This window comes from Neolamprologus brichardi, chromosome 12 (assembly GCF_056152115.1).
Source record: "Neolamprologus brichardi isolate AB-2024 chromosome 12, ASM5615211v1, whole genome shotgun sequence".
Taxonomy (NCBI): Eukaryota; Metazoa; Chordata; class Actinopteri; order Cichliformes; family Cichlidae; genus Neolamprologus; species Neolamprologus brichardi.
In genome coordinates, this window is record NC_142115.1 from 25,672,372 (window position 1) to 25,699,741 (window position 27,370).

At 38.9% G+C, this 27,370-nt stretch overlaps 1 protein-coding gene across 1 annotated transcript in view; it reads right to left on the reverse strand.

Annotated features, from left to right (window-relative positions):
• The window catches only part of fbxl17 (F-box and leucine-rich repeat protein 17), a 222,157-nt gene that overhangs the window by 56,226 nt on the left and 138,561 nt on the right, over positions 1-27,370 (reverse strand). The window contains exon 9 of the mRNA XM_006789829.2: positions 15,476-15,552. Within this exon, the coding sequence (XP_006789892.1) occupies positions 15,476-15,552 (77 nt within the window). The remainder of the gene's footprint in view (positions 1-15,475; positions 15,553-27,370) is intronic.

A 27,370-nucleotide genomic window follows, 5' to 3' on the forward strand; every position in this document is an offset into this window, starting at 1 on the left:
CAATATGATATGCATATAAACCCATCCTCACACAACCAAAAATGACACCCAGATGAGCAATAGCGCAAACAGGCCCCCCAAGTGTCTCTTTCCTGTATCTGGGTGTCACGCATATAATTGAGGGCTTACAACGCGCTCCCCTTCTGTTAAGCCTTCCTATCTATCGGGCCACACACTGCTCTCACAAACTGCCCTCCACTGGTACACATCTGATTAGGCTTGCTCTGTAAATGAAGCTTTACAGGACAGACTGATAACAGAAGGAGAGTGGATAGGAGCAGGGCAGGGGGGAAAAGGAAGATTAGAATATGTAAAGAGGAAGTGAGGCATGGACAGACTTGAGTACCAAACAAGAACATCTAGGTAGAGACAAGAGTGTGAGGAATATAACGTTGTGTGGAGAGGCAGGAAGGAGACCACGATGAAGTAGTTACTGTGTAAATGGGAGAATTCTTATTTCACTTGGAATCAAGGAAAAAATACTCCTTGTCATTGCTTTGGTTGCTAGCTGATTGCCATGCCCGCCTGTAGCTCTGCATGCCAACTTGTCTGTACTCACTTGCCAACAACTCTCTGACCAGTTACCTTCAAAATCAAAGGTTTTTTGAAACATGTTTGTGCAGTGGTGCACTTTTATTTTGAATGCAAACAGTTTCCATCAAAGCTTTCACAGTTTTACTACTAAGAGAGTAGTTGGCAAGTGTTTACAGACAAGTTGGTGTCTTCCATGCAAACTATGGGTAACACCAGCAATCTGCTAGAGAACAAAGCAATCACAAGCCCTCTCTTTGTAAACAAGTTCATCTAAGACTGCCAGAAACCACTTGCAAGGGGTAGTTACTAGAGGACATTAACTGGTCTCTAAGCCTGTGTGACTGAAGTCTAAAACATGAGTGCCTATTGGGTGCTGGACTATTATTTATTGCTCTACAGTCACTGCAAGGGCCAGTATCAATGTGTTGTGTACAGCTGTCACACTGAGGAACATATATGCTACATCAAAAAGCAATATTAAATCCTAATTCGCATTTAAAATTTTCAATTAACTTTAAGTGAATTCACAAAGGTAATCATCTATTTTAGCTTGCCCTAAGGATTTTAATCACCTTTCCTCTGTTTTTGCATTCATTAAGCTGAAGTCATAAACCAGGGCTACTCAATTTGTAGCCTGAAGTCACTTTGAATAGTCAGCCTGATATGTTTTGAACAAATAATTAAAAACAATATTAATTTACCGTTTTAAAAAATGTGTGCCTGAGATGTTTTACACAAAAGTAATATGCTGGAAAAACCTTTAATATCCTGGTAAAGGTAATACTGAACAGGTTTAAACCATTGCAGGCTTAATTCAAGTACAATAAACAAAAAAATTCTTGACTGGTAACAAACTAAAACAAGCCCTGTGCTAACACCAGATGGAATTTTATGAAAACTTCCAAAATAAGAAAGAGGTTGTTAGAAGGCAAACACTAAGGAAGTGTGTGCTTTTAGCTTCAAGGTAAGGGAATAACCTTACTGCCAATCGAAGAATCCTATGCAATCCTAAACATACAAAACAGGCATATGCTGAATGAAGTACATATGCTGTATTGGAGTAAATCACGATTTGTGGCAAGACAGCAACTTCCCACTCCTTTTATGTATAAAGAGCAGCGAATTATACATGCCTTTTATCATATAAACACGTACAAATGCACACATTCTGTCTAATGTCAGGGGGCTTTGCTCAACTTTTATCAGTGCCATTGATCAAATGATGAGGGGGGAATAGCCAGCACCCGGTGTGACACTGTGGCTTTTTGCCAGAACTGCTGCTGAAACATATTTAAGAGTCATGAGCTGAGCCATTTAAACACGGCCAATGCATTATGTATTATGGCCATTCTCTGTCAGCTGAATGATGTACAATGCATTTGTCAAACAATGAAGTAACAGCATGAGAGGACATCACACGGACAGAGAAAAGGGGGCAAAAAAGGAATGAAAAACTTTAGGGGCCAATGAAAAAAAAAGAAGAAAAAAAAGAAAAGAAAACAAAATAAAAGATGATTTTAGGAATCCAAATGAAATGTGACCTTTAAGTACAAATAGATTTTACATTTAGATACTTCAGTAACCTTCCTGTAAGCAGAAGAATCCTACAGAGATAAAGACGGGGATGTTCTCTCGGACGGCGGCCGCCGAGGTGGAGTAAACCATGGCGACTATGGGAGGTAAATGACAGGTCAAAGGTCTGAGCCAGCAGGAGGAAATGACATCGGCAGGAAATATGAATAAACAGTGGGGGATAATCATCCAATACAAGCACTGACCTTGCAAGGGATTAGCAGTGGCATTATCTCTCAAATATACAGATGTAGAAAAATGAGGGAGTGAATGACCTTCTAAGAAGAAAGTTTGTAATATCGAGTGTAACTGAACTCCAACACAATCTTAACAGCAGCATGCTGCTATTGACTTGCAGCAGATTAAATTTAACTGGTGAACTGTCGCTAATCAGATGTTAGGAAACTGAAATTCAAATTGGCCAAGTTGAAAGTAATTTATTTACTTATTTTTTATTTTGACAGTTTTAGGAGTGACAACAGTTTTGGTGTGATCATTTGGGGTAATTGTAGTTTTTTCAGAGAAATTATTCTGAGGCTACAAGAAAAAGGTGAGTGACATTCAAAGTGAATAAAAACATTTTTTTTAAGCCTCAACAGTGAAGAACACATCTCAATTAAAGAGCTTGGCCTAGAGCAAAAACGGCATCCAGATTTTCTTTTAGTATTACATCTTGTGCTGCTTTTGCAGCAAAAGGACAACTTGGGTTACTTTTATATGATGAGGCTACAACATTAGTTAAACATGCAGTATTACTGCATCTAAAAGGTCACGGCTCACTCACTTGGACAGCTGAATGATTTACAGCAGAGATGGGCAATTAATTTTCCCAAGGTGCCACGTGAGAAACTGGGAATGTTGTGCAGAGCCACACTAATAAGATGAACTCAATTCTGTTCAATATTCATTTTATCTCTTTATATTTTGCTAGTGGTAAGATGAGACGGCAGTGAAACTGTAAATACAGTACTATGCAAAAGTCTTGAATCACCCTTACTGTATATCTTTATACTGTACTTCACTAGGAAAATGGGAAATAGGTACAGTGAAGTATTGAGACATTGCAAACATATATGACAAAAGTCAATATTTAATATGACCATCTTTTACTCAACACAGCCTGAAGTCTCTTAGCTAAGCTTTCTTGTAATTTTTTTCTTTAAATACTCTTCAGGTAAAGTTCTCCAGGCTTCCTGAATTACATCCAAAGCTCTTGTTTGGGCCTCTTTGCTTAGGCTGCTGCCCCCGCGACCCGGCCCCGGATAAAGCGGATAAAGATGGATGGATGGATGGCTCTTGTTTGGATATTGGCTCCCTATTTTATTAATTCTCTGTCAAGATGATCCCACACTGCTTATACCAATCAGACACTTTCCAGATGGTATTGATCAAAATGTGATGGTACATTTCTACATTCATAATTCCATCAATATTGACGAGATCTTCAACACTACTGGCTGAAACCATGACAGAGCCTCCACCGTGTTCGGATTCATCATCATAAGAGTTGTTGCCTCTGATTTCAGTCCTGTTCTTGAGAAATCTAACATACCGTAGCCTTTTCTCAATGTTTTCTTGTGTTGAGAATGGCTTCTTGACTGTGATCATTTCTGATGACTCTTCATCGATGGGTCGATGTGTCTCTTGGGTCTCGTTTCAGGTCTTTGCTGGATTTTTTTTCCTAGTTCTTAAGAAAATACAGAGTGTTTTAGGCCTGACAGGTTTTTTCCTATTTAATTGTTTTTAATATCTGCAGTTAACTTTGGCATTTTCCATTGATTCAACTATAGAAATGGGAACAGGTTGCTAATAACAAAAACATTATTTAAATTTCTGTCATACAGACACAATTCTGGTTCATCCCTTGAATGCCGATGCTTGAACAACTCTAAAATCAGTGTTACTGGGTTCAACAACTGGGTGAGGAAAAAAAAAACGGGAAAAAAAACCACATTTCTCTCTTAAAAAAAAAAAAAAAAAAAAAAAGTAGGTAGATCAGCTAAAGCGACAATACAGGATCAAAAGCATGTCAGAGAAAAACAAAATACCTCTTTCATGAACAGTAAATTGTCATCTTCTTAAAGCGCTCTGCTAAACTAGAGCTAATTATACAACCCTCAACAGGGTACTTTACTATTAAAACCTCTCAAGTCAGAGCAACAACTTACATCAACGCCCACATAACTTAAAGGACAACTGCATTCCCAGCAGAGAGAGAGATGAGTAGGAGGAAGATGAGGAGACTGAGAGTGAATAGGAGCGCAAGACGGGGAGGAGGAAGAAAGTTGGCAAGAACAAAAAAATTAAACGTGATAACCACAGTAAAAAAAACAGGAGCCTCCAAGTTATTATAGCAACACTGAGCATTTTACACCTGTCCACGGGTTGTATCAGTACTACTCGGAAGCAATGGCACAGTGGATGTGATGCTGCCTCTAGAGAAATACTTTCAGACTCAGAGACACACACAATGAAACTAATAAGAGAAATAAGAAAATGCAATGTTTCACTTCTATAAACAAATTCCTTGTAGCCAGCAATAACAGGGACATCTTCTACACTTACACAGCTTGGTGTTATTGTGTCCCATGGGCACAGTTAAAGTGTACTATTATTAGGAACTGCAGGCCTGAAAGGAAGAGGGAGAGATTGTCGGAGTGAGATAGAGAAAGAACAAATGGACCATTTATATCAAAGCTTCATAAACACACATGGGGCCTATTGTTACTAAGGCTACCTCTATTAAAAACGAAAACACTATTGTCATCCAACAGCTCATAGATACATGATTACATCCTGTGGCGCCACGCACACTCTCGCACTCACTCATAAAGAGGAACACATACATCTGTGTACACAGAGAGGACAAACGCATTTGCATAAATCTGTACATAAACACATACGCACAAGTCATTTCAGTGCTTCCCCTTCACAGATTTAAGCCTAAAATAGCAGAGGCTTAAGGATTTTTTTCTCCACAAGTTACAGGAAAGCGTGTGTGCTGAAGTTCCGTGTGTGTGAGACGGAGGATATTAGCAAAAGCTCAAAAGTGCATCTATAATATGTGTGTACTGTCTGTGTGATTGCGTTCGAGTCTGTGTGTGTAAATGCAAACGAGGCTTGCCCGGCTGTAATCCCCGAAGCAAGAGTACGCGTGTGTTAGCGGGTGTGAGAGAGAAAGTGTGTGACCAGTAAGATGGTCGACGGCGTAAGCTTCAGCCTTCACAGCTTAAGCCCCCCTCGCTTTTCTACCCCATAAGGCAAACAGTGGATAGACCACAGGGCTTAGCAGGAGAAAGAGGAGAAGAGGACAATATATGGAAACTAATTCAATTTCAGCCTCTTTGCGCAGCTCTCCGATCTGCAAATACCACCACAGGCTGATGTAAGGAAATGGAAATCTCAACTTATATACTTCAGACTATGGAGTATCTGTAGATTGGAATCCTATATAAGCGCACTTCTGCACTTGAGGAGCAGTCGTGCAGCTAAATGCCTTCTCCATGTGAGGTTCAGATCCAGCCTCTCAAGCTGTTTCTGCTCCCTCGTTACCTGTCACCGTCTCAATTTTCCTGTATATTACCTAATGAACTTTCCAAACTCACAACTGGTGAGAAACTGGTTATTCTTCTTTTCTCTACAGAAAGGCTGCCTTGCATATTTAGGGGTGCTAGTTTTGTAGAAGTAGGGCTGTGCTCCCTTTCATAGCAACTTTATGTTTTTTCAATTGATTGGTTAAAAAAAAGGCATTTTAAGTCATCACCTTTTCTTGGCAAAACACAAACTAACTAATTTACTGATGAATAAAACCAAACAGGTAGATTAATTAATAATGATTTTCACTAGCAGTTGATAAGAAAGAACAAATGTCAGCATCCTTCAGCAATCAGGTGGACTTGCCGTAAGTCCAGTTTAATGAACTCATAATCCTCGCTGTTTTTTCCCCAGTGTGCAGGTACTGTTGCAGAGATAACAAACCGTGCTATGAGTTTGACCTTTTCAGACATAAGGATGCGGTTTGTCTTATAAATATAGCATTCCAGGCAGGCACGTTAAAGTAATAAAACTATTTTATTCAGATAAACAAACAAAAGCACACAAACAAAGATCAAAATACTAATACTGTATTTTACAGTTTGAGATGTTGGTCAACTCATAAACAAGTTTTGTCAAGTCAGAGGCTCCACGACAGCAGGAAAAAACAAGGCTTCAACCTGTCGGGGAACTGTCTTGGGAACATGTGTGGTAGCAGACAAGTAAGGACCACGAGAGCCGGGGACAGAAGCAGATTGAGGAAGAGGCGAGGTGATTGTGACACGAGACAAGAATGAAGTCAGCAGACACTGAGCTACAATTGTCACTGGCTGACCCAAGGACTAGAGACATGTCAGTTGTTCTCTTATTGGACTGGTAAGGCACAGCATCGGTGGAAGCCGCTTTGCTCTGGTGTCTCTAGGGCACAATCCATTGAGCTGCTTTAAAATTCATACTGTTCTTGGTAAAATTACCTAAAAAAGTTCAGCCGTACCAGGGATTTCCTTGAGCTACATATAACTGTCTCCAGAATGACAATTTCTTTCAGCCTGTGCTTCAAGTCTATTGTGTAATCAAGCCCTGAGGTCAAAAAATTAAAATCGAGTTCACCTCTTTGAGTTCCCTCAGATATGCACCCTGACTGGTGACGTCTGCCGGGCCCAGCCTGTTAAGGTTATACTGACCAGAAAACAGAAGGCGCCTTAAGAATCCAAGAACAACGAGGTAACAACATTTCAAAGACTAGATAATTACCCAAAAACTAAACACAAACATGAGTCAAACATGCAGAGCTGATTTTTACATGTTAAATGTTAAAGAAACGCATTAGACAGTAACCATTGTTACCATCTACTCCAGTGATTTTCTAACACTTACTAATCACCGAGCAGTTTGTTTCTCTCAAGTATATAAATGTAAATGCAAATAATTGTATGTGCCTCAATTATAATTACACCACAGTCATTTCTCAGACAACTTAAAACGTTTATACTGTTTAATGAATTTCTTTCAGTGTACTGATTTTTGGTGTTCTCTAAAGTGGACTTGAATAAACCTAACAAGATAAAAAAAAATATCTCTGCCAGTGTTTGTGTAACACCAAGGCATTAAATAACAAAAGTCTCAGGTTAAAAAAATACAGATGCATACTAGCGATCAGGGATATCAAGATTTCTACTCATGCTAAGCTGCACGCCCAGAAACCGTGAAATCTTTCATACTTGACACACACACACACACACACACACACACGCACGCACACACACGCACGCACAGTGGCGATAAAAAAAGACAAAGATTGTCTATTGACTCGCTCCCCTTACCAGCCCACATAAATCTGCTGTACTGCTCTGCGCATTTTAATCAGCTGCTCTTAGGGTTATGTTATTTACCTACTGAATGCCAGATAGAGGAGCAAACAAGCTATTACACCATCTAAGTTTACATTACATTATGTTTCACAACAATTAGGCATATACGGTGCTGAACAGCTAAAAAAAAAGAAACATGGAAAACTAATTCTCGGAGCGAAACAGATGTGACAAAGAAAGAAGGAAGAAAAAAATAAGTGATCTAAAGAATAGTCAGCATAACAGTGTTTGATATCTTTACTGTATCCTTCTGAAGTAAGGTCAAGCCACATTTAAATACAACTGACGATCTCTTTTAAGCCCTTATGATTTTTCTTTAATGCACTGATCCCACTGTTGTTCTGCAGGTTATGACAAGTTAATCAAAACCACAAATTGTGCAGAAAAATAACATGTTAAACCTGGATTAAGCTTAAAAAGAACGAGAACTCTTGCGTAACAGTATACCCTTACAGCCTCATCATACGATACAGGGGAAGATAACAATCAGATGTATTTTCATCGTCAGTAAGATCGTTTCTGTGCTTTCATGCAAAGTAACCTCACCTTGTAAAAAGCACTACAATACTCTAGGGAGTGAGTGGGTATCAACATTTGCCCAAAGGCAATGAAAACCTGTTAAAAGTACACAAACGCTCACACAAAAGCATGTAAACAAGCACAGAGTTGCAAAGATATACACACGCAGCAGTAACGAAGCACACACAGCAATACTTCACTCCTCCGCTCAAGGGGAGGAGCACGCAAGCCCCATCTATCACCGTTCAGCGCGTTTAGAATAAAGCACCTCAGATGAAAGCGAGCGCTGAAAGATGAATGGAAATAGCAATAAGAGGGGAAAAGAGGAGGAAGGGGTTTGGTCTTGGAACAGGATTGAAGGCAACCCAAAAAAAAAACAGAAAAGGGGAGAAAAATGTGGATGCATGTTGACTATGTGAGAGCTACGAAGGGGGTGATCAAATAAGAGAATAAGACGCTAAAAACTGAATGACAACAATAATCTCACAAGCTGACAGATGGGTAAATACAGATGGACATAACAATGGAATTCACAACTGAGTAGCTCAATCCCTCACAACACAATCACAAAAGTCTGGATGATGGGCTGTCACTGTCAAGATTTTTTATTAGGGACAGAAGACACTTCCACATGAAGTATTTCCAAAACATTTATAATGATATCCTTGATTTCTAAGCGGCCACTGCTTTAGAGAAGACGTCAGACGGCTACTCTACATGCACGATTTGCCTCAAATTAACCTGAGCTGAAAGTAAACTGATTTAAACGCTGGGTATTTAATCATGTTTCCATAAAGCTTCACTTTAGCTTCCACTTTCTATCAGCAGTGCAAGAAAAAAAAGTTTGTTCTATAATCACTATTTGGCTGAGAAATATTTAGATTATTCAATATATGAATCACCAAACGCTGTACTGTGTACACAAAAATGAAGAGGATTTGACTTCCATCTCTCTGAAAGTCTGAAATCATTCCTCCCCCTTCCCAATGTTGTACTAGCTCTGCTGGAAGTCCTCTAAAAGCAGACCAAAGCTTCTCCTTTTCTTTCCTCTCACTTGTACAGTCTCCCACAGGTGTCTCGCTCTATCTCGTATTCATACAGATGTACACAGGAGGCCACGACTGACAAAGTAAAGGATCATGGAGAGGTGCGCGGGTGAAGCAGGAGAATTACCATAAGTAAGGAAAGGAGGTGCCAAGGCTCTGTTTCTGTCTTTGGATAATGCAGGTGGGCTACAAGGGACAAGATAAGCACAGACAGATGTACATGCACTAACAGCGTAGACACCATTGAATGCATGCGAATGCAAAACACACACAGCGTAAGAACAAAAGGAGCACAAAGGCGATGAGCACAGGAGAGAGAGCAGACGAGGCGGTATCGCTGTCGATCCAGGTGTGTTGAAGATACAGTATGGGCCACTGCCAGTGTATGGGTCAGTCAGATGAGGGAGAAAGTGGTGGTGTAGAGATCTGATTAGCACTGGGAGAGTGGCTAAGGGGGTTTTCTCATCAGGATCAGCTTTCAAACCCACATAGTGACATAGTGGTACTTTTAATTCAGCAAGGGAAATGGATAAACCAAGACTTCGCCATTCGTGGAAATAAAGAACTGAGATGGACTTTGGGTTTTTTTGTTTAAAATGTGTTGTAATATATAGTTAGGTCCATAAGTATTAAGACGATGACAACTTAAAAAATCTCCATCTGTACACAAAATATGTGACTGAAGCGCAAAATTCAAGATGTTTACAAAAGTATTACATTTACTGTTTAGGAATTACAGCAAATTTTAATATATAGTCCACATTTTCAGAGGCTCTAAAATAATTGGATAAACTAAGGGAATTTCAAGTGTAAGGATTGTTTTTCAATGACTGTCTTAATTTACAACAAATAGGCATCACCAAATGTTGGGTTTCCTCCCTGGAGATGCCAGGCCTTTACAGAAGCTGCCTTCAGTTTGTGGGTCTTTTTGGCTTCAGTTTTGTCTTCAGGAACTGAAAAGCATGCTCCACTGGGCTGAGATCAGGTGACTGACTTGGCCATTGAATATCCCGTTTCTTTGCCATGAGAAACCCCTGGGTTGCTTTTGCAGTATGATGCGGGTCATTACCAATTTTCACTATAAAATGTTATCTGATCGGTTTTGCAAAATTTGGCTGGATCCAAGAACTTCAGAATTCATTCAAGTCTAATCTTGCCTTCATGTTCCAGAGCTTAACCAGGTGTTTGCACCTTGCTGTAAACATTCTCTATTTACATTTATGACGACATCTCTTTCTCCTCCAGAGTTTTCTTGATTTTGCCAGATGTTGGGTTTTTTTAAAAAAAAAAAACCAAGGAAAGAATTCTGTGATCACTGACCATCTTTCACACTCGTTGGTGTTGCAGAGCTGGCGAGTCCTTTCCTTCTTTTTACATTCCCGTTGTAACTACCTCTCCAATAATAATTTTGACCTCTCAGTCTAAATGGTCACTTGCTTCAAAGTCTCCTTGGACCTCGCATTGAGAGTTCCAGTGTAAGATACCAAATGCAAATTCGAAAGCTGGAATTAAATCTAGGTCTTTTATCTTTTTATTTGGCCATTCAATACTGACAGGACACAACTAACCTATTAATGAAATTACAGGTCAGTTAATTGTCCACTTGTGTCTGCCCTCTGAAAATGCAGCATTACGTATAAATATGAATGTGATACTTTTGAAAACCAATTAAAGATTAATTAAAGCTGAAAGCCTCCACTTAAATCACATTGATTATTTAATCTAAAATACAAATCACTGTTACGCGGAGGCAAAATTACAGAAATTGTGTCCATTAGGGCTGTGCGATATGACCAAAATCTCATATCCCGATATAAGACATCTATCGTCCCGATAACGATATAAATCACAAAAATGTAACATTTTCTGTAAATTCTGTGAATCTCGGGCAGCTCGTCTTGCGTGAAGTGTTTCCAGCTGCGTGGCGAAACAATAGATGTTTTATATCGTCATCCGATATACATCGTTATATCGAACAGCCTTAGTGTTCATTTGCAAAATACTTGGACCTAACTGTGTGCGAATAGTTCTAAAATAAGGTGGCATGTGTTGTCTGTGAGCGACCTGCATTGCTCTATACACCACATTGTATCTTTCAGTTGCTAGAAGAAAATGCTTTTTAATATAATCTCTTTTATTAATACTTCCTTTACATTATCTCTAGTGGCTTTAATTGACCCTTCTTTTCTACAAAATCTATAACATGGGAAATTTGTTTCTAGACCCTATCTCCCTTTCAGACTAACTACTTAACTGGATATTTAAACATAATTTTTAAATGTCCCAAAAGTGCCTTTGCAGTCCCAAAAGTCATCAGTGATAAGAGGGCACTTTATAGATAAAGCCTTCTTAATCAGAGGGTCAAGACTCTGAATTGCTTAGAAGGAGCACAGCCTTGAGTCTTGGTTACACTAAATGTATCCCATGTGTCTTTATGATTACTCGACTCCAAGAACAAGAGAATACTGCAAATGAGTACCAAGGATCAAGGTAACTAACATACGCAAATGAATTTTAAATAATTAATTTAACATCAACATCTTGATTCACCCATACTATTAAAGGTAAATAAGTTTTAATCAAAATCAACACACATAAAAGCACAACAAGCATCTTGGGGGTTCTGGTTTTTCAGACACTGTCTAAACCCTTTCACTTCCATTGATGAACATCAAGGAGTAACACATTTTCTCTTTTCTATTGGCAGCAAGAACTCTCGATGGCCTTTACATAGTGAACTGTAAATCCCAGAACTGTAAAAAGCTTTGCAAGCTTTATAAAAACATTTCTAAAACAAACCATGCCTACATGTTTGAAATATGTTTTTCATTTGGTCTTTACTTGCTCCCAAGATTATTTTAACACTGGCAGCGTTGCAGCTGAAAGAATCAGGCTAATATTGAAATAACAATAAGAATAGGAATAAGAATCTAAACACATTAATTTAATGAAAGTTATCTTGTAAACTTTTTTCTTTGCCAGCTTTCCTTTTTTCCTTTGGCTGCAACAATTGTGTAGCTTTTAGCCTGGATCATATTGTTAAATTCTTCATATTGGTTTAGGATTATAGCTTTCTGTTCGCCGTTAATCCCTTTAAAAGTAACATGAGAACAGCAAAAATGTCTGAAAAGATTGAGAAGACCATGTGTATAAAGACTAAGTATCCCACAGAGAAAACCACTTGTAATGCAAGACACAGGAAATCTGAAAAGAACGCTTTAGGGTGTTTAATAAAATCTTTCAGTGCCCATTATTTATCATCAATCATAACTTGTAGGTGTTAGTTGCTGAAAATCACAAACCATATGAAATATGTTAATCAGACAATCCAGGTGTTTAACAAGCCTCTATACTGCTTTGATTGCAACCAAAATGTTATTTAGGCTAATTAGTACGATGTTCTTTGATGAATGCCACACAAGATTTGGAAGTTATTTTTTCTTCCCTTTCCATGGCACTAACTGGGCTTTCAGTAAGATCATTACCCCAAAATGCTCTATCCTCACTTTTTCCAGTTACTTCCTCTTCCTCACAAAATAATCTCTGAAACCATCTCACTGGGAGTAAAATTACATATTTCCAGCTTTTCATTTCTGTCATCTAAACCTGTCTTTTTATCTCCTTTTATATCTGTTTTCAAAGCTCCTATAAAATCACACAGGAAGCAAAAGCTGGGAGGAAAAAACAGAACACTCAAACGTAAGAGGCTTGTGGACATCTCAAATGCACTCACAGAAGCCATTAATAAAAATAATTAGCGCGGAGATGGGCGGAAAAAAACAGGGGCCGGCTTGGCAGATGTAAAATCTCATTTCTGTGATTTAATTTTTCAGAGACTGAAGCAGGAAATCCACCAATCATTGTGTTAGAGTACAGAGCTCTAAGAACAGGCATCTCTATCCTGGAAAGAGATAAATGTACACACAAACATAAAAACACACAGACCCTATCAGCAGCCAAAGAGGGCCAGAGGGATCATTAGTGAAGGAAGAAGATCAGATATCGCTAATTCATCTTGGTCAAAAGGATTAGAGACACAAGCAGAGAGAAGGGGATATATACCGGGCGCCTGTGAACATTCCTGGTTTAATGTACTATTGTGATCTTGGAGTCATTAATCAGACACCAGTAGACACACGCCCACATAATGTTTCACTCACTTGCAAATGCAGTTCAGGTTCTAGTTCAGAAAGGTCAAGGTGACTGTTGTTAGTGTAATTCACAGAAATCGTTAGCAAATGGTAGCTCATGTTAGAGATTAACCATTCGAGTCTACAATCTACAACACAAATAATCATGATTATGTTATGGAAAGTTAACGCTTAGTGACGGCAACATTAAGTATTTTCTATATCATTTGTCCCTACTTTGCAGAGAACAGAGAAAACTGTAGTGGTGTGGTGTGGGGCAGTGTGCAGCCTTCCAAATGTAATCGAAGCAGTTCGGTCAGGACAAAAGCCAAGAGTCGGAGTAATAAATTGTTGACTGTGGTGTTTCTCCAAGTGCAAAATCAAACAAGAAAAGCCTAAAATCCAATTTATAACAAAATTAAATGGCTTGCCAATGGATCCAAGCATCCTGGATCCATTAAGACAAGTGGATCGCACATTCCAAGATGTTGTCCTGTGCGTGTTCGGGCTACTCGTTCTTCTGCACACAATAAGCCTGAAATAATTTATTGTTGTTGACGTTCCAAATTTTATGGAAGAAAACCAATCAAACAAGGAGTCAGCCTAGGGTGCCACACTTGTCACTGTTTTACATGTTCTCCATTTATAATGAAACAAGTGTTTTGGGGCCACATGATCCAACAATAGTGTTGTTATGTATGAAAATCCCCTCAAAGCCCGATGAGTTTCTCTCGACTGTGTTGATAAACTTCAAGCGCTATAGTTCCAGTTTGACACTCAGGTATATTAAAGTTTCATTTTATAGACATTTTAACAACAATTACCAGCTAAAAACAATTCACAGATGTTGCATTTACATCAAGAAAATCAAATGTCCCATGTTTGATAGACTATAGAAAAATCACCATGGTAACAAGCAACAGCTTAGTTTTTTGTGTAATTTCTAATAGCTAAAGAGTCAAACTACAGTGAGTTGCAAAACAAAAGAAAACTGAAGAAACAACACTTTAAAGTCAACAGGTGAAAAGCCTAACTATCAAAAAAAAAAAAGAACAGACGGCTTGTTATCTTAAGTTTAACACATTTAAGTATCAAAAATAAGAGAACCCCATGTGACAAACAAGCAGAACATCCATTAGTTTATTATCTCATTAGTCCCTTTATGAAATTCTGAACAGGAAATTTGAATAGATGAATTATTCAAACAATAACAAATTAACATAATATAAAAGCAAAAGAAAACAGACAAACCATTGCAGTTGGGAATTATTACAGCTTAAAGTCAAATTAAACTTTCTTTGACGATCAAACTCAGGCTATCATGCATCACACCAAATATTTATTTTTGGGGGGGGGCTGGCTTTTGTTACGATACAGATTGTGGGTATTTTGAGCTGCAAAGATAACAGGAAATAGCATAAGTGGTAAAAACCCTTCAGACTCGAGTAACAGAAGATTGGAGAAAGCAGGCACCCAAAGAAAATAGTCGGCTGCGCTGCTGGGAGTGTCATTTGTGCAATTTGAAGAGCGCACACATGCTCAAACACAACTAAACAGTGCCACACAAAGAACCAGGATTGCACTCCTGATGCTTCAGTACCGATGAACTCCAACTGTGTATTGTACTGTAGCTGATGAAAGACTCAAATATTCCACAAAACATATGGCAGAATGGAATCAAGCAGAGAGGCAAGGTAGTGTAAACAAAATAAAAAGAGGAGATGATGCTACAGCGATATAAAAGAGATATATAACACCTGAGTGTATGCTGAGGATGAAAACACCATGTATGTCCCCCATCAGACAATACAAACAACTCTAATCCACCAACACAAGTAAATGTATAAAAATCCCGAGTAGCCTTTTCATACCTCATATAATGTGCTGTGAAAGACGATTTCTCCAGAAAGCACAATATTTAACCTCTCATATAAGAATTCACAAAAGTCAGCCACCAAGTAACCACCGCATGGTTTGACATTGAGTGGCTTGCTGAGTAATGCTTCTCAGTTTATTTAAAAAGTTTACTTAAAGGTAAATCTCTGGTAAAACTCTAGTGTGGGTAAATGTGCAGAAGAGCTCCAGCTAACACTGCTTTCTTCTGCTTGAAACTTTTCAATAATATTTTCACTGTTTACAAGTCTCATAAGAGGAAAGCTGTAAAATCAAATGAGTCCTGAATCACAGTGGTGAATGTGGGCAATAATGGAAATGATGATAATGTTGGCGGTTGACTGCAACAAAGGGACAGTGATTGAAAGTATCCTACCGTGGTCTGTAATTTTACAAGACACGAGATAGAGCTCCTTCAAACTTCTCCCCTCCTTGGCAATGATTTCCACACACCTACAAAGAGACACAGAAAAACAATAAATGTTTAAAACATCACCAGAAGCATCTGCGCCGTGTATATTGTGTTTCAATATTCCTTGATGGCAACACTGCAATGCAATGCGCACGCACACAGGCACGTCGGATTATTCCACAGTAAAGGTTAAACAGCACTGCTGCAGGGTCATCTTTTAACACACATATTAATAATTAAATACCTGATCTGATTAAAGAAGTATGCATCAACATAGCCAGAGTGTATGTGTGAATACGTGCATGTCTCATACACACATTAGTTGTAGGCCTGCTCACTTCAAAGAGGCATATCTGCATTCAGTCCACTGTCTGATCCCGAAGGACCAACACAGTGTGTGAGAGTGTGTCTGTGTGTGATAGATAGACAGCATACACTAGAGAGTGCCATGGGGAAGATCAGAGTATCTGTATCAAATGATTCTCTTTAAATGCCTCTAATGAGAGTAGTGCGTGCAACAAGTAGATTTTGATCAACGCATTTGACCCATTAACCTTCAGGAGAAAATGTTTTGATCTTTACGCTGGTGTTCTTTCATGAAAATCTATGAGACAAAACAGCCTAGAAGCACATACACATGCATACTGTACAGCTGTCGTGTGTGAAAACAGAGGTGGGAGAGAAATCGTGATGTTCAGCTGACTGTTGCAGGTGAGTTTCAAATCTCAAATACAAAAGTACTATTGAGGGACTTTTTTTCCCCTTTTGCAGTGCGCTCTGTAAGAATCTGCTTTGCACAAATCTGAACTGGCGACTGGAGGTTACTCCAAAATGCACTCCATGTATTAACTCACTATCTGGATGGCTTATCTCAACGAAAGTCCAGGAGCATGAGTGAGAGTTTGAGATTTCTTTCCTTTTGTGCTGTTTATGGCACCTCTTTAATATCTAGCGAAAAGGACTTAAAATACAATAACGGCTTGCTTAAGATAGATTTCTTTTGTTTATTTCTTCAAGAAGAAATTTAGGGTTGCCCGGTTCATGGATTTCATTTGATGTGTGATATATATAACACCAAACTAATCAAGGAGTAAACAGGTGCTAGAGAGAGAAGTTAAACTGTGTGTTATATTTTTGAAATTCTTATTTCTGAGTGGAGCCAAAGCTGTTAAAATGTGTACTGACCCATCTGCTTTAGTTCACTGGACTGCATCTTTATATTTTGCCTTTTCTATTAAATTTTTGTTGCAGCGGTCCTGTGAGTCTCTCCATGTTATCAGGTTGTCTTTCACCCACTTTTTCACTGTCACTTCGCATCTCTGCCTGTTTATTTTCCTCTTTTCCTGCCTCTTACTTCATCCCACCTTTCTTGCTTTGTATAGCTACTCTTATGTATCTCTGTCTGTGGCCTACTGTGTGATGGGGATAAAAGAAAACACAGACAAGACCTGTTGAAATTGGCAATTCCTGACTCAAGATTGTGCTGTGGCCAGCCTTAGATTAGAATCAGTTACCGCAGGGTCACAATATCATGCTGTTTGTCGGGGGGCTACAGTATTAGACCTGCTAATAAATTAATGTACTGGGAAGAGCTGGTGAGGAAACGGATAAAAAAGAAAGCAGCAATTGAGGGACTGCGACAAAGGCCGAGGCGAAGTGCATCCTCTGGGAGCTTGTTACACTGTGCCCAGGTCCCCAGGGTTAGAGCAAAAGCAATTAGATCAGACATCAATGAACGCGGGAGGGAGCAGGGAGAGTAACTACAGCAGGAGACAGTAAGTAGAAATTTCTGTACAGTAGTCGAAGGGCTACATCATGGGAGACTGACAGATCTAAGCAAGTGGGGGAGAAAGAGAAGAAAGACTAAGAGGCCATTAACGAGGCCTGAGTGAGGTGAAATGACAGGAGGTGGGATCGAAAAGAAGACCAAGCAAAACGAAGCAGAGGTGCACGAAGTGATAACCAAGACATGGTTCATGCAACCTGGATGGGCTTCAAGACGCATAAACACCACACAAACACCACAAAGGTCAGCTAGCATTAGCAATCTGATCCTTTTGAACAGCGTACAGACCCCCATAGCTAAAACCCCTCAATGGATATAGTGTTCATGTTTTGGCAGAGCACAGGAGCCAATCAGCATGAGTCAGTTGCAGTGAGGTTCATAACAGTTTTAAGGGAGTGGCAGGCCTATACATTATTATAGTAAAGATGCAGGTGGGTTTCTTTTTTTAAAGATTGCTTTCTTTTAAAGGCCCCAGGGGGTCAAGCCTAAGTTCTCTGATCTGCAGAGTGTGACAGGACACTGCTGGTGGCTTCAAAGCCTTTCTCCAGCATTGCCCAGCTTACTTTTAGTTGTTTATGCAGAAACATGAAAGTGAGAAAGCTGAGGTGTTGGCACAGAAAATACCACTTTGTTGGTACGGAGGACTGAAAATGGATTACGCATATCAAGTGTAGCGGGAGTGAAGCTCTCAGAACTGGGACGACATGATAAATATTTGTATTTAGCTGTGTTCTTATTCGCTTCAAGATAGAGTAAAAGTTTTTAGGGAAAGCTGGTCTTATCTGAATTTCCTTAAGAGTTTGTAAGTGCACTTGTTCTTGTCTTTGGCTTACTATAACCATAGACTTAATGAGCATGGCATTTGAGAGACTGATCGTGTCGGCACTCTAAACGAATTCATAGTGTGATGAAATGCATGCAAATTAGAAGGAAATTCACAAGGAAATCTTCTTTTTACACATTGTTTAGCAGCAAAGTCACCAAGGTTGGCTTTTATCAGATTTGACAGGTGATTCTCAGACCATTGGTTTTATTCTTTTTCATTTATATAAGAGCTTAATCTAGGGAGAAAAAAAAACACTGCCTGATAATGCTGGAATGCTATATGATAAGGCCTTCTTGCATAATGATTTTGGTAAAACATGAATGCAAACATGAAGCGGAGCAAGACAAGATCATTGCAATGTTGTTGAGAAACTACTGGTAAATGGGGAGGAAGGTGGGGTGAAGAAGAGGAAAAGGAAAATGACAATGATTAAAGGTGTTTTAGAAAGAAAAACATTAGAAAGCCAGAAAGGTGGTGGATATGATGAGGAAAGCAGACAATAGATGTAGAGGATAGTTGTTGACAGAATGACACAGCTGATGTCAGATGAAGGATTGAGAAAAGCAGTTTGAAACAGAGGTGGACTGATGAAGTGACAGAAAAATCTGGTGATGCGGTGGTGATAAAACAGTGTAAGAGGCAAGAAGAGAAATATCACTGAAGAAGAAAATCAAGGAGTAGAAATGATAAGCTAGAAGATAACGAAACTGTTTCAGAATAATGGAGAGGAAAGAATCAGGAAACTGAAAAACAAAAAAAAATGTTTTACTTTGTACTAAATTACTGAGGCAATGATAAGTGAAGAAGAAGCAGACAGACAATGATTCATGTGTACACGAGTAGTGAGGGGATAAAGGACCAAAGGAAGTGAGTCTCATCAGGGGTCATCTTGTAGTTTACTGTCTCTGTAATGGCAGCACAAACAGCTAAAGGTAAACAATTAAAGTGTCCCTCCTTTCTTCATCTTGTTTTTACAGTTAAACCTCAACAGGATCTAACTGTGGTTCAGTGCTTGGCGTACCGGGGAGTTTATCATTCGTAAAAGCAAAGTCAGATGCAAAATTTCTATCTAAACTGAATTACTAAATCCATACCACTGGACCTGAAGGAGCAGTGGTATGGATTACTCTAACTCTAAAACATTTTATATATAACTGTGTTTCCAAAACAGCTAATGCCGCCTGCCAAAGAATGCAGCCTTTCTTCAACTCTAAAATCATAGTTTAAATTTTTTTTAAAAGTTGTTTTTAATGAATACAGCACATCTGTTACCTGAAAGAAAGAAAGATGTTATTATCCCATTACTGAGCCAATATGTAGAACTCTCAATACTCTCAACGGTAAATAAACAATTTAATTATTTCTCTGAAAACGTAAAGCTCTAGATGGAGCTATATTTGTTTTATACCATCTGGTAAAATATATATTTTGCTCATACTTATTCACGCTTCCTTTGGTATTTTTTCAGAGAGAAAAAAAGTTTAACTTACTTATCTTCTGATTAAGAAAATGTTATTTCTAGGATCCTCAGATGTAAATAAGACCCAAAAGTTTGACAGGCTATGGAGTACAGATTAGATGAAAATACTATATACACATATATACATACACACACACACATATACACACATATATATATATATACATGTGTGTGTGTGTGTGTGTGTATGTATATATATATATATATATATATATATATATATACACACACACACACACACACACATATATATACATATACACACACATATATGTACACATGTGCACACACATATACATATACATATACATGTACACACACATATACATATACGCACATATATACATATACACATATATATGTATGTATATGCAATTTTTATCTTGGAATTAAATTTGCTCAACCATATTTCCCCAACTTGCTCGCTACCACTGCAAAGCTGCATTCAGTACATAGCTCACTGAAAAAAAATTAACACAAAATTAGATTTTAAAGGCTACTGTGGGATGGGTGAGCAGTATTGACTTCTTCTAAAAAAAAAGAAGTTAATAAAAACATTCTAATCCATCCCATTAAAGGTGTTATTTACAGGGACTAAATGTAATTATTATGATGTGTTAGGAAGTGTTTTGTTTTTGTTGTTTTTTTTTTTAATCCCAGAGAAGCACTTTCATAACTAAAGCAAAATAGTAGAACTGGATTTTAAGAGGTAATAAATCTTACCAATAGTGTACTAAATTTTAGGAAAATGGACTTTGAAGTCAAAGCCAAATCACTGAGGTAGGTTTTTCTTTAGCTTAATCCAAACGGTTTATTAAGACATCAAAGCTGAAAAAAATAGTAAAGTACATAACCTGGTATATGGTCATACTGCAGCCCTGACTATTGTTAAAAACAGAAAACTCCAAAGGATGAGCACCTAGAAAATTGCCAGCCAACCAGCACTGTGCCTAAGGACAAGCGGCCTTTGACTGTATTTCATGTGTGTGCGCATGCTTGTGAGTTTTGTCGTATAATCAGAGTTTAAGCCTTGACAAAGCCTAGAGATCAGCCCTTAATACTGGCTCACTGTTTGATCAAACTTAATCTCTCCTATGAGCATGTTGCCATGGTCATTCTCAAATTAGATAACCACAATGCTTATTTAAGATTTATGTCTCTATGCCACACGCTAATTTTTGTTATTTTGTATTTCTGTTGTTAGCTTAGTTTCCATCAAGTTACTGAAAATTAATCCAAACTGAAAATTATAGAGTTTCTTTAGTTACACAACTGTTATTAGTGTCACATCCTTCGCTAGGAATTTAAAGCATGTTTTTGTAAGTATGCAGCATTTTTAATTCAACACTCCACTGGTTTCTATTTGTTTAAAATAGGGTAATTTGTCTGTGAAGAATTCTGTGGGCAACTTTCTAACACACCCAGTCTAACCACCTTATTAGGAAATATCCATACACACAGGGCCTACAGCAAGAAGATGCAAAAAAAAAAAAGTGGGGATAAAGCAAGTGATGGACAACTTTGTGTGTGTGTGTGTGTGTGTGTGTGTGTGTGTGTGTGTGTGTGTGTGTGTGTGTGTGTGTGTGTGTGTGTGTGTATCATTACACAGTGAGTTGTTTGCGCTTGTGCAGTTCATGCATATGTCTCTCAGAGGTGAAGCTAATCTTCTTTCATGCAGCACAGCCAGAGGTATCCGAGCAGACAGGCAGCAAGAGGAAGAATAGTAACAATACTTGAGAGAAACAGAGGTCCATATTTATCACAAAGACTGCAGACAGTCTTGCAGCCAAGCAACATGTGTAGTGTTTCTCTTTAGCTAGCCGATCACAATGGAGCAGGAACAAAGACACGGCTGGGAGAATGGCTGTAGGTAGGTACACTAGCACAGTGTCGACCAATACAAGCCCTCGTCTCATCCCGTTCCTCACACAACCCACAATTACACGGCTGTCTATACTCACAAAAGAAGCAGAGAAATAGAAATGGCAGATTTTCCAAAGAAGAGTGTGAAAAAGAAAAAAAAAAGGAGAAAAAAAGCATCAAATGTATAAAGAAAAGCAGCTGAAGGTCTAGGGAGAGGTTGAAAACATAAAAAGTAGGAGAAGGAGGAGGTAGCACTGGTGACAGACAAGACTTCAGACTTCCACGGCTGTCTTTAGACTTAATGAAATTGAAGGGCGGAGCAGCAAAGAGGAGGAGAGCGAGGCAAGACATGGTATATACTTGTGTGGAGAACGCTCTTGCAAAATTATTCTTGCTGTAAATTTTCTTTATATCACCAATAAATCCATAAGCACGAGCAAGGAAGCGGGGTTCTGCTTCCACAGGCGATGTGCAGCATTGAGTTTCTGGAATCCTCTATGCAAAAAAAAAAAAAAAAAAGCAAAAGAATTTTATGATGTTTTTTTCATTGGGTTAGTATAAATTCGTTCAAAGATATCCAATAACTGAAAAGAGCTCTTTAGTAAGCAAATACCTCATATTGAGGAATTGCAACAACAATTTTAAAATGAAGCAATTCAAATTTTATTGAAAATGTTCACTGCTTTTGAAGAGCTGATTTAATATGTGCAGACTGTTCTGTTGCTTAGGCTTTAGTCACACTACAGTTTTAGCTGTCTGTGAGTCATTGCAAGTCATTTGTTTGTAAGATGATTCTGCACAGCTTTGTTGCAGGTAACCTGTCTCAGTCCAACGGGCTGTAATCACTCCCAAAGTAATTGGCAAAGATTTGCAATTAAGGTGTGCAATCTAATTTATAAAAGCAAACATACTGCCAACAATCTGCCAACAATTTGTAATCAGTCTAAGTAAGCTGAGCTCCAACTTAACTGCATTACTAAGTTACTAAGGTTTGCAGCATGAAATTAAGTGCAAACTATGGTAAATTTAACTTTGAAAAGCATGCCTTACTTTGCACCCAATGTGTGCAGTAGTTGCCTCTAAGTTAGCAAAACAGGTATAGGTAAAGCTGTGAGCACAGTAAAGTCTGGCTCTGTCCTGTAGCTCTTTACTCAGTCTTGTGTATTTAATGTTTAGAGTAGAGTGCAACATACTCCTGCGCTGTAATAATATTGATATTATTGCAGCCCTGGTATTACTGAAGTCCCGATGCAAGACATTCAAAGATACATCTTTTTTTTTCCTGTTTTACAGTGAGCAGATCAGTACACACTGAAAACATATCTCCCCGTCTTTTCTCAGCAGTGCGCACACAGAGAGCAACATTCATGTGTCTTTCTGTTACTTTCCACAACAGACACTATTACATATATCTGTCAAAATGCATCAAACAGGCCTGTGTTAAGGTGTTAGTCAAATATGCAAAATATTCTAAACTGTATGCTTTCTTCTTCAGACACTTGCAATCAAGTGCAAAAGAAAAAAAATTGCAACTCTCTATAAGCCTCAGCATCTTCGCAATTTAAAAAGGCAGCTGCCATGTCGTCCTTTTGTCTTATCATCATTCTCATCATGTGATAACATCCCTTAGGTTTTCTGCTAGAATTAGCCGATTCTCTCGTGATCTACAATGCAAAAACACACACCTGGCTGCTTAATGTTTTTGCACCACAAGCTAAAAAAAAAAAAAAAAAAAAAGCTTTCTGTCTCACACAGCCAAGCCCATCTCTATTTATTTTTGACAGCTTTTGCACTCTCCAATGAAAGCCTGTTCTGACCTCTGTGGAAACCTAAGGGAATAAAATATATATTACATAACATTATATTATATAACATTACATCTATCTATGTGCCATGCAAACCATTTGCCATGACCACAAAGTGTCGCATTTCTTAAAACAATACGAAACACAAACAGCGCCACTTTATCTGAGTGCTGCCCATACAATTTATTCAATGTTACAAACACTGACACCTGCTTTAACAAGTGAAGAGTGAAGAGAAAGCCAATACTTACTTATAACCCCAGCAGGCTCTGTTTCTGATACATCTGAACCTTCTAAAAGCACATCCACATCAGCTAACCCGAATCATCTGTTAGCACAATTCCTCAAAGTCTCTGGATACTCCTTTTCCTGTTTTTCTTTTCTCCCCTTTAATGGATCAACACTGATCTCAAACTTGATACGCGCATACAATTGTGTCTATTTGTGTGCATTGTGTGTGTAAGTTCAAGCCGTCTGAATCAGAGTCTGCTTCAACAATTAGGGCCTGGATGACTTCCCAGGCTAGCCTGCCATACCCACTGCTGTGATGAGAATCACATTCCTATTGTGTTCCACTACAGTTAATCATGTTTTCAAACGACTCAACAAAACGGTAGAGCATTCCAGCAGGTTGTCATCGGCCTGCTCAAGAATGTGCCGATGGGGTCATAACTGGAGCCATAAATGCCCATCAATCGCGTCTTTCCTCCACAACCTGTGCTTTTTTTGGTTTGTCTGGGAAAGCAAAGCAAGGACTAAAACACCCTTTTTAAGCCAACCAACAGAAAGGAGAAACATAAAGACCTCTGTGCCCCTGTCTTCTCTTCATCTCCGCTGTGAAGCCTACTATTTAAATAAACATTTTCTCCAGCTGTAATCACAGGCTAAAAAAATAAAGTTTCCAAAGTAAGTGGTAGAAGTTACAGTAAAGAGACACAGTCCTGCTCTGAGTAAATAACAATTTGGCAGTTTGGGTAATAAAACTGAATTCAAAACTGCATCAGACTTTCATTGACATTTGATATAAATTCAACCGTAAAGTTGTGGACGACAATCCCCAAGAACAAGTGTCACTTACAAACCGGTCCGTATTTCCATCAGAAACTAGAGTGAAAAAGCCAACTAAGCACTTTGTGAGGTTAAGTGGCAGTTATTCACTTGAAGTTCATCCAAATGGACAGCCTGTTGCCTTGCCAACACTGACGGGCCTCCGTGATGCACATGCACAAACAGTATTTTAAAGCCGCTTTTCGGTTGCCAGCAGAAACCAAACTGGGCTGACATCACTCACGCATCTTTCCACACTTCCTCTGCTACTCCTTCCTCCTCTCTCTTGCACCTAAGTAGTTTCCCTGAGGACATGCAAGTGAGATACTCACCTGTAAATGAATAACCGGGTTCTGTAAAGCAATGCCATGCCCCTATCTGCCTCCACAGTCAACCCACTGCAGCCATAACACAATAAATAACCCAGGAGAAGATGAGCACTGCCCCGTGGCAGATGGTGATAACACTTACAGCCTCAGGTCTGAGCTGACACAGTGGCGTGCTGCCTGTGTGTCTGAGTGAGAGAAGGTTGGTGAATCTCTGCCCATGTGAGACGATCAGTTAAGACAGAGATGGTTGCCCACGATAGATGTAACTGTGGGGAATAAAAGCAGTGGATGCATCTGCTTTCCTACACACTATTTATTTATTTATTCGGTCAGCTTGAAGAAGAGAAAATTGGTTAAAACCTTTCAGTATTAAACTCTGCTAAAATGAAAAATAGCCTTTTTATTATTGAAGGACTTTTGCTAATTAATTACTAATTAATGAAATTGTAATCAATTTAATTATAAAATGCACTGATAGTGCATTTTATAGTAGGGTTAGTAATAGTAGTTGTGGTGACCACTTTTGAGCCAACGGAAATTGCATAGATTGATCGGTAACAGGTACCAATCGTGGTCCAATCCAGACTGACTGCAATTACACTCACACACATTGGAAAACGTTTGCAAATGATTACCTTCTAATTTATAATAGGAGACAGATTGATAACGCAATCCGACATCGTGTGCATTGTTCAGTGCAACTCACCTATAATGAAATGGTTCGGCTAAAGGGGACTTGACTCTGCTGGTTGCATTCTGGTAATAATTCCATATAAAAGCAACAGAATATTGTTTCAGGCCTCCGAGTACCACGTTTTATGGAGGAATTTCTGAATTTACGTTTTAATTTTTGCCAGTTAATTAACCACAGTTAATTGCGCTATTATAACAAAGAGACTGCATGTAAGTGCCGACCTGATCGATTCAATCGCAAACTAATAGCAGACTGACTCCGTCTTAATGCACCAAGGTTGTTCTGAAGATGCCAACCAGCGGTCGCAGATCTGATACCGCTTTTAAAGGCAACAAGGTTGTTAGTTGATTACACGTGGTCACAATCATTTTGGTCGTGTAAAGGTTTCTCTTATGTGTTGTTTTGTGTTGCTAAACATGTTATCTGTCAGTCTCTACTGTAGAAACACTGGTAGAGTTGACCATTTGTGGAAAGTTAACCTGGGTGTATTCTTATTTATTTTTTTATTTGTTTTTATGAGACATCTTGTTTGTTTTTACAGATCTCTGAAAGAAAAAGTTTGATTGACTCAAATATTAATAGAAATTACAGAATCAGAAATCTTTTTTTCTTTTTCTGACATTAAAGCAGGTCCCTATTTCTTTGAAATGCTGTCCAAAAGCACACAATAACATTTCACTATGATTAAATGCGATTTCTCCTGCAGAGATAATACAACCAATAAGTACTAGCTAATAACAGAATCTTGTTTCAGGCTCTGAAGAAAATAGCCAGTCTGACTTTGATAAATTGAGGTGAGCGTGCCCCTTAGGGCTGCATATCATAAGTCTTCTGCTCCATGTCCACATGCAGAGACAGGTGAACTATTACGATGTTTACCAATATGCCTGACACAGTGGCACACAGTATACACCCTCCGCCAACTCAGCCAAAGCTAATTGCTCTGCACTTTGATTACTGCCATCTATTTTAATGAGAGCTTATCAACCCATTCTTTCCTGCCCGTTTTCTCTGTCAAAAACACGTGCAAACACGACAAACACATGCATGAGTGTGTGCGCGCGCCACTTGGCCACATGTCCGCACACAGACAAGAGAACAATACTGTGTGCCACGTTTATGATGGTGGCAGGAAATTGGAGGGTGTTCATTAGGCTAATGGATATGAAGAGGAAAGGAGAAGGGAATGTGTGTCGGGGGTGGGGGGGGTGAAGAGCAAGAAGGCCACTGAATTTAACAACAACAAATTCTGTACAATGGTCCAACAAGTCATACTACAGTATGTAATTTTCTTGCTACTATGATAGAGAGACGAATACTTCAATTACATGAAATGGCTTTAATTACGGTGAATTTGCCTCATAAGCCGACTCGTGTTGAGAACAAATGAGGTGTTACATTTTTGGTGCTAGTGCTCACTGCTCCTGCAGCTTGGCTGGATGGACTCAGCTTCATTACGATCACTGGTTTACCCGCGCACACACCGAGATGACAAAGCCTAATCAATGGACTCACACTGCTCTAAAGACTCTGGAAGAGGAGAAACAGTAGATTCCGAACTGGACAGAGTTGCTGATCGATGGTGAAAATGGCTTCTGCGATCCTTTGAACACATTCAGCACACTTCTGTCACCTAGGATGTTCGGTAGGTTTTCCTTGAAACTTACAAAACATTCTATTTTCCCACTGACAGTGAACAATGTGAGCAGAATATGCTATGACAGGCTGCGCATCACAGAGCGCACACAAGAATACTGTACTTAAACTGAGGGAGACGAGAAAAGAGAGAACACCAAAAAGGGAGGAGTGTGCATTAGAGGGCTCGAGCATGACAACCGCATTACAACCACAAATATGCCAGATCACATCAATACACTGTGCCTCATCATTTTACGAGACGCTGCTTGTCCATGAAACTACTTCAACATGTCTAGTAAAACAATCATCAATACCACACACACACACACACACACACACACACACACACAACTGCTGCTGAATACTGCTGAAAACTGCGCCAGGAAAACAA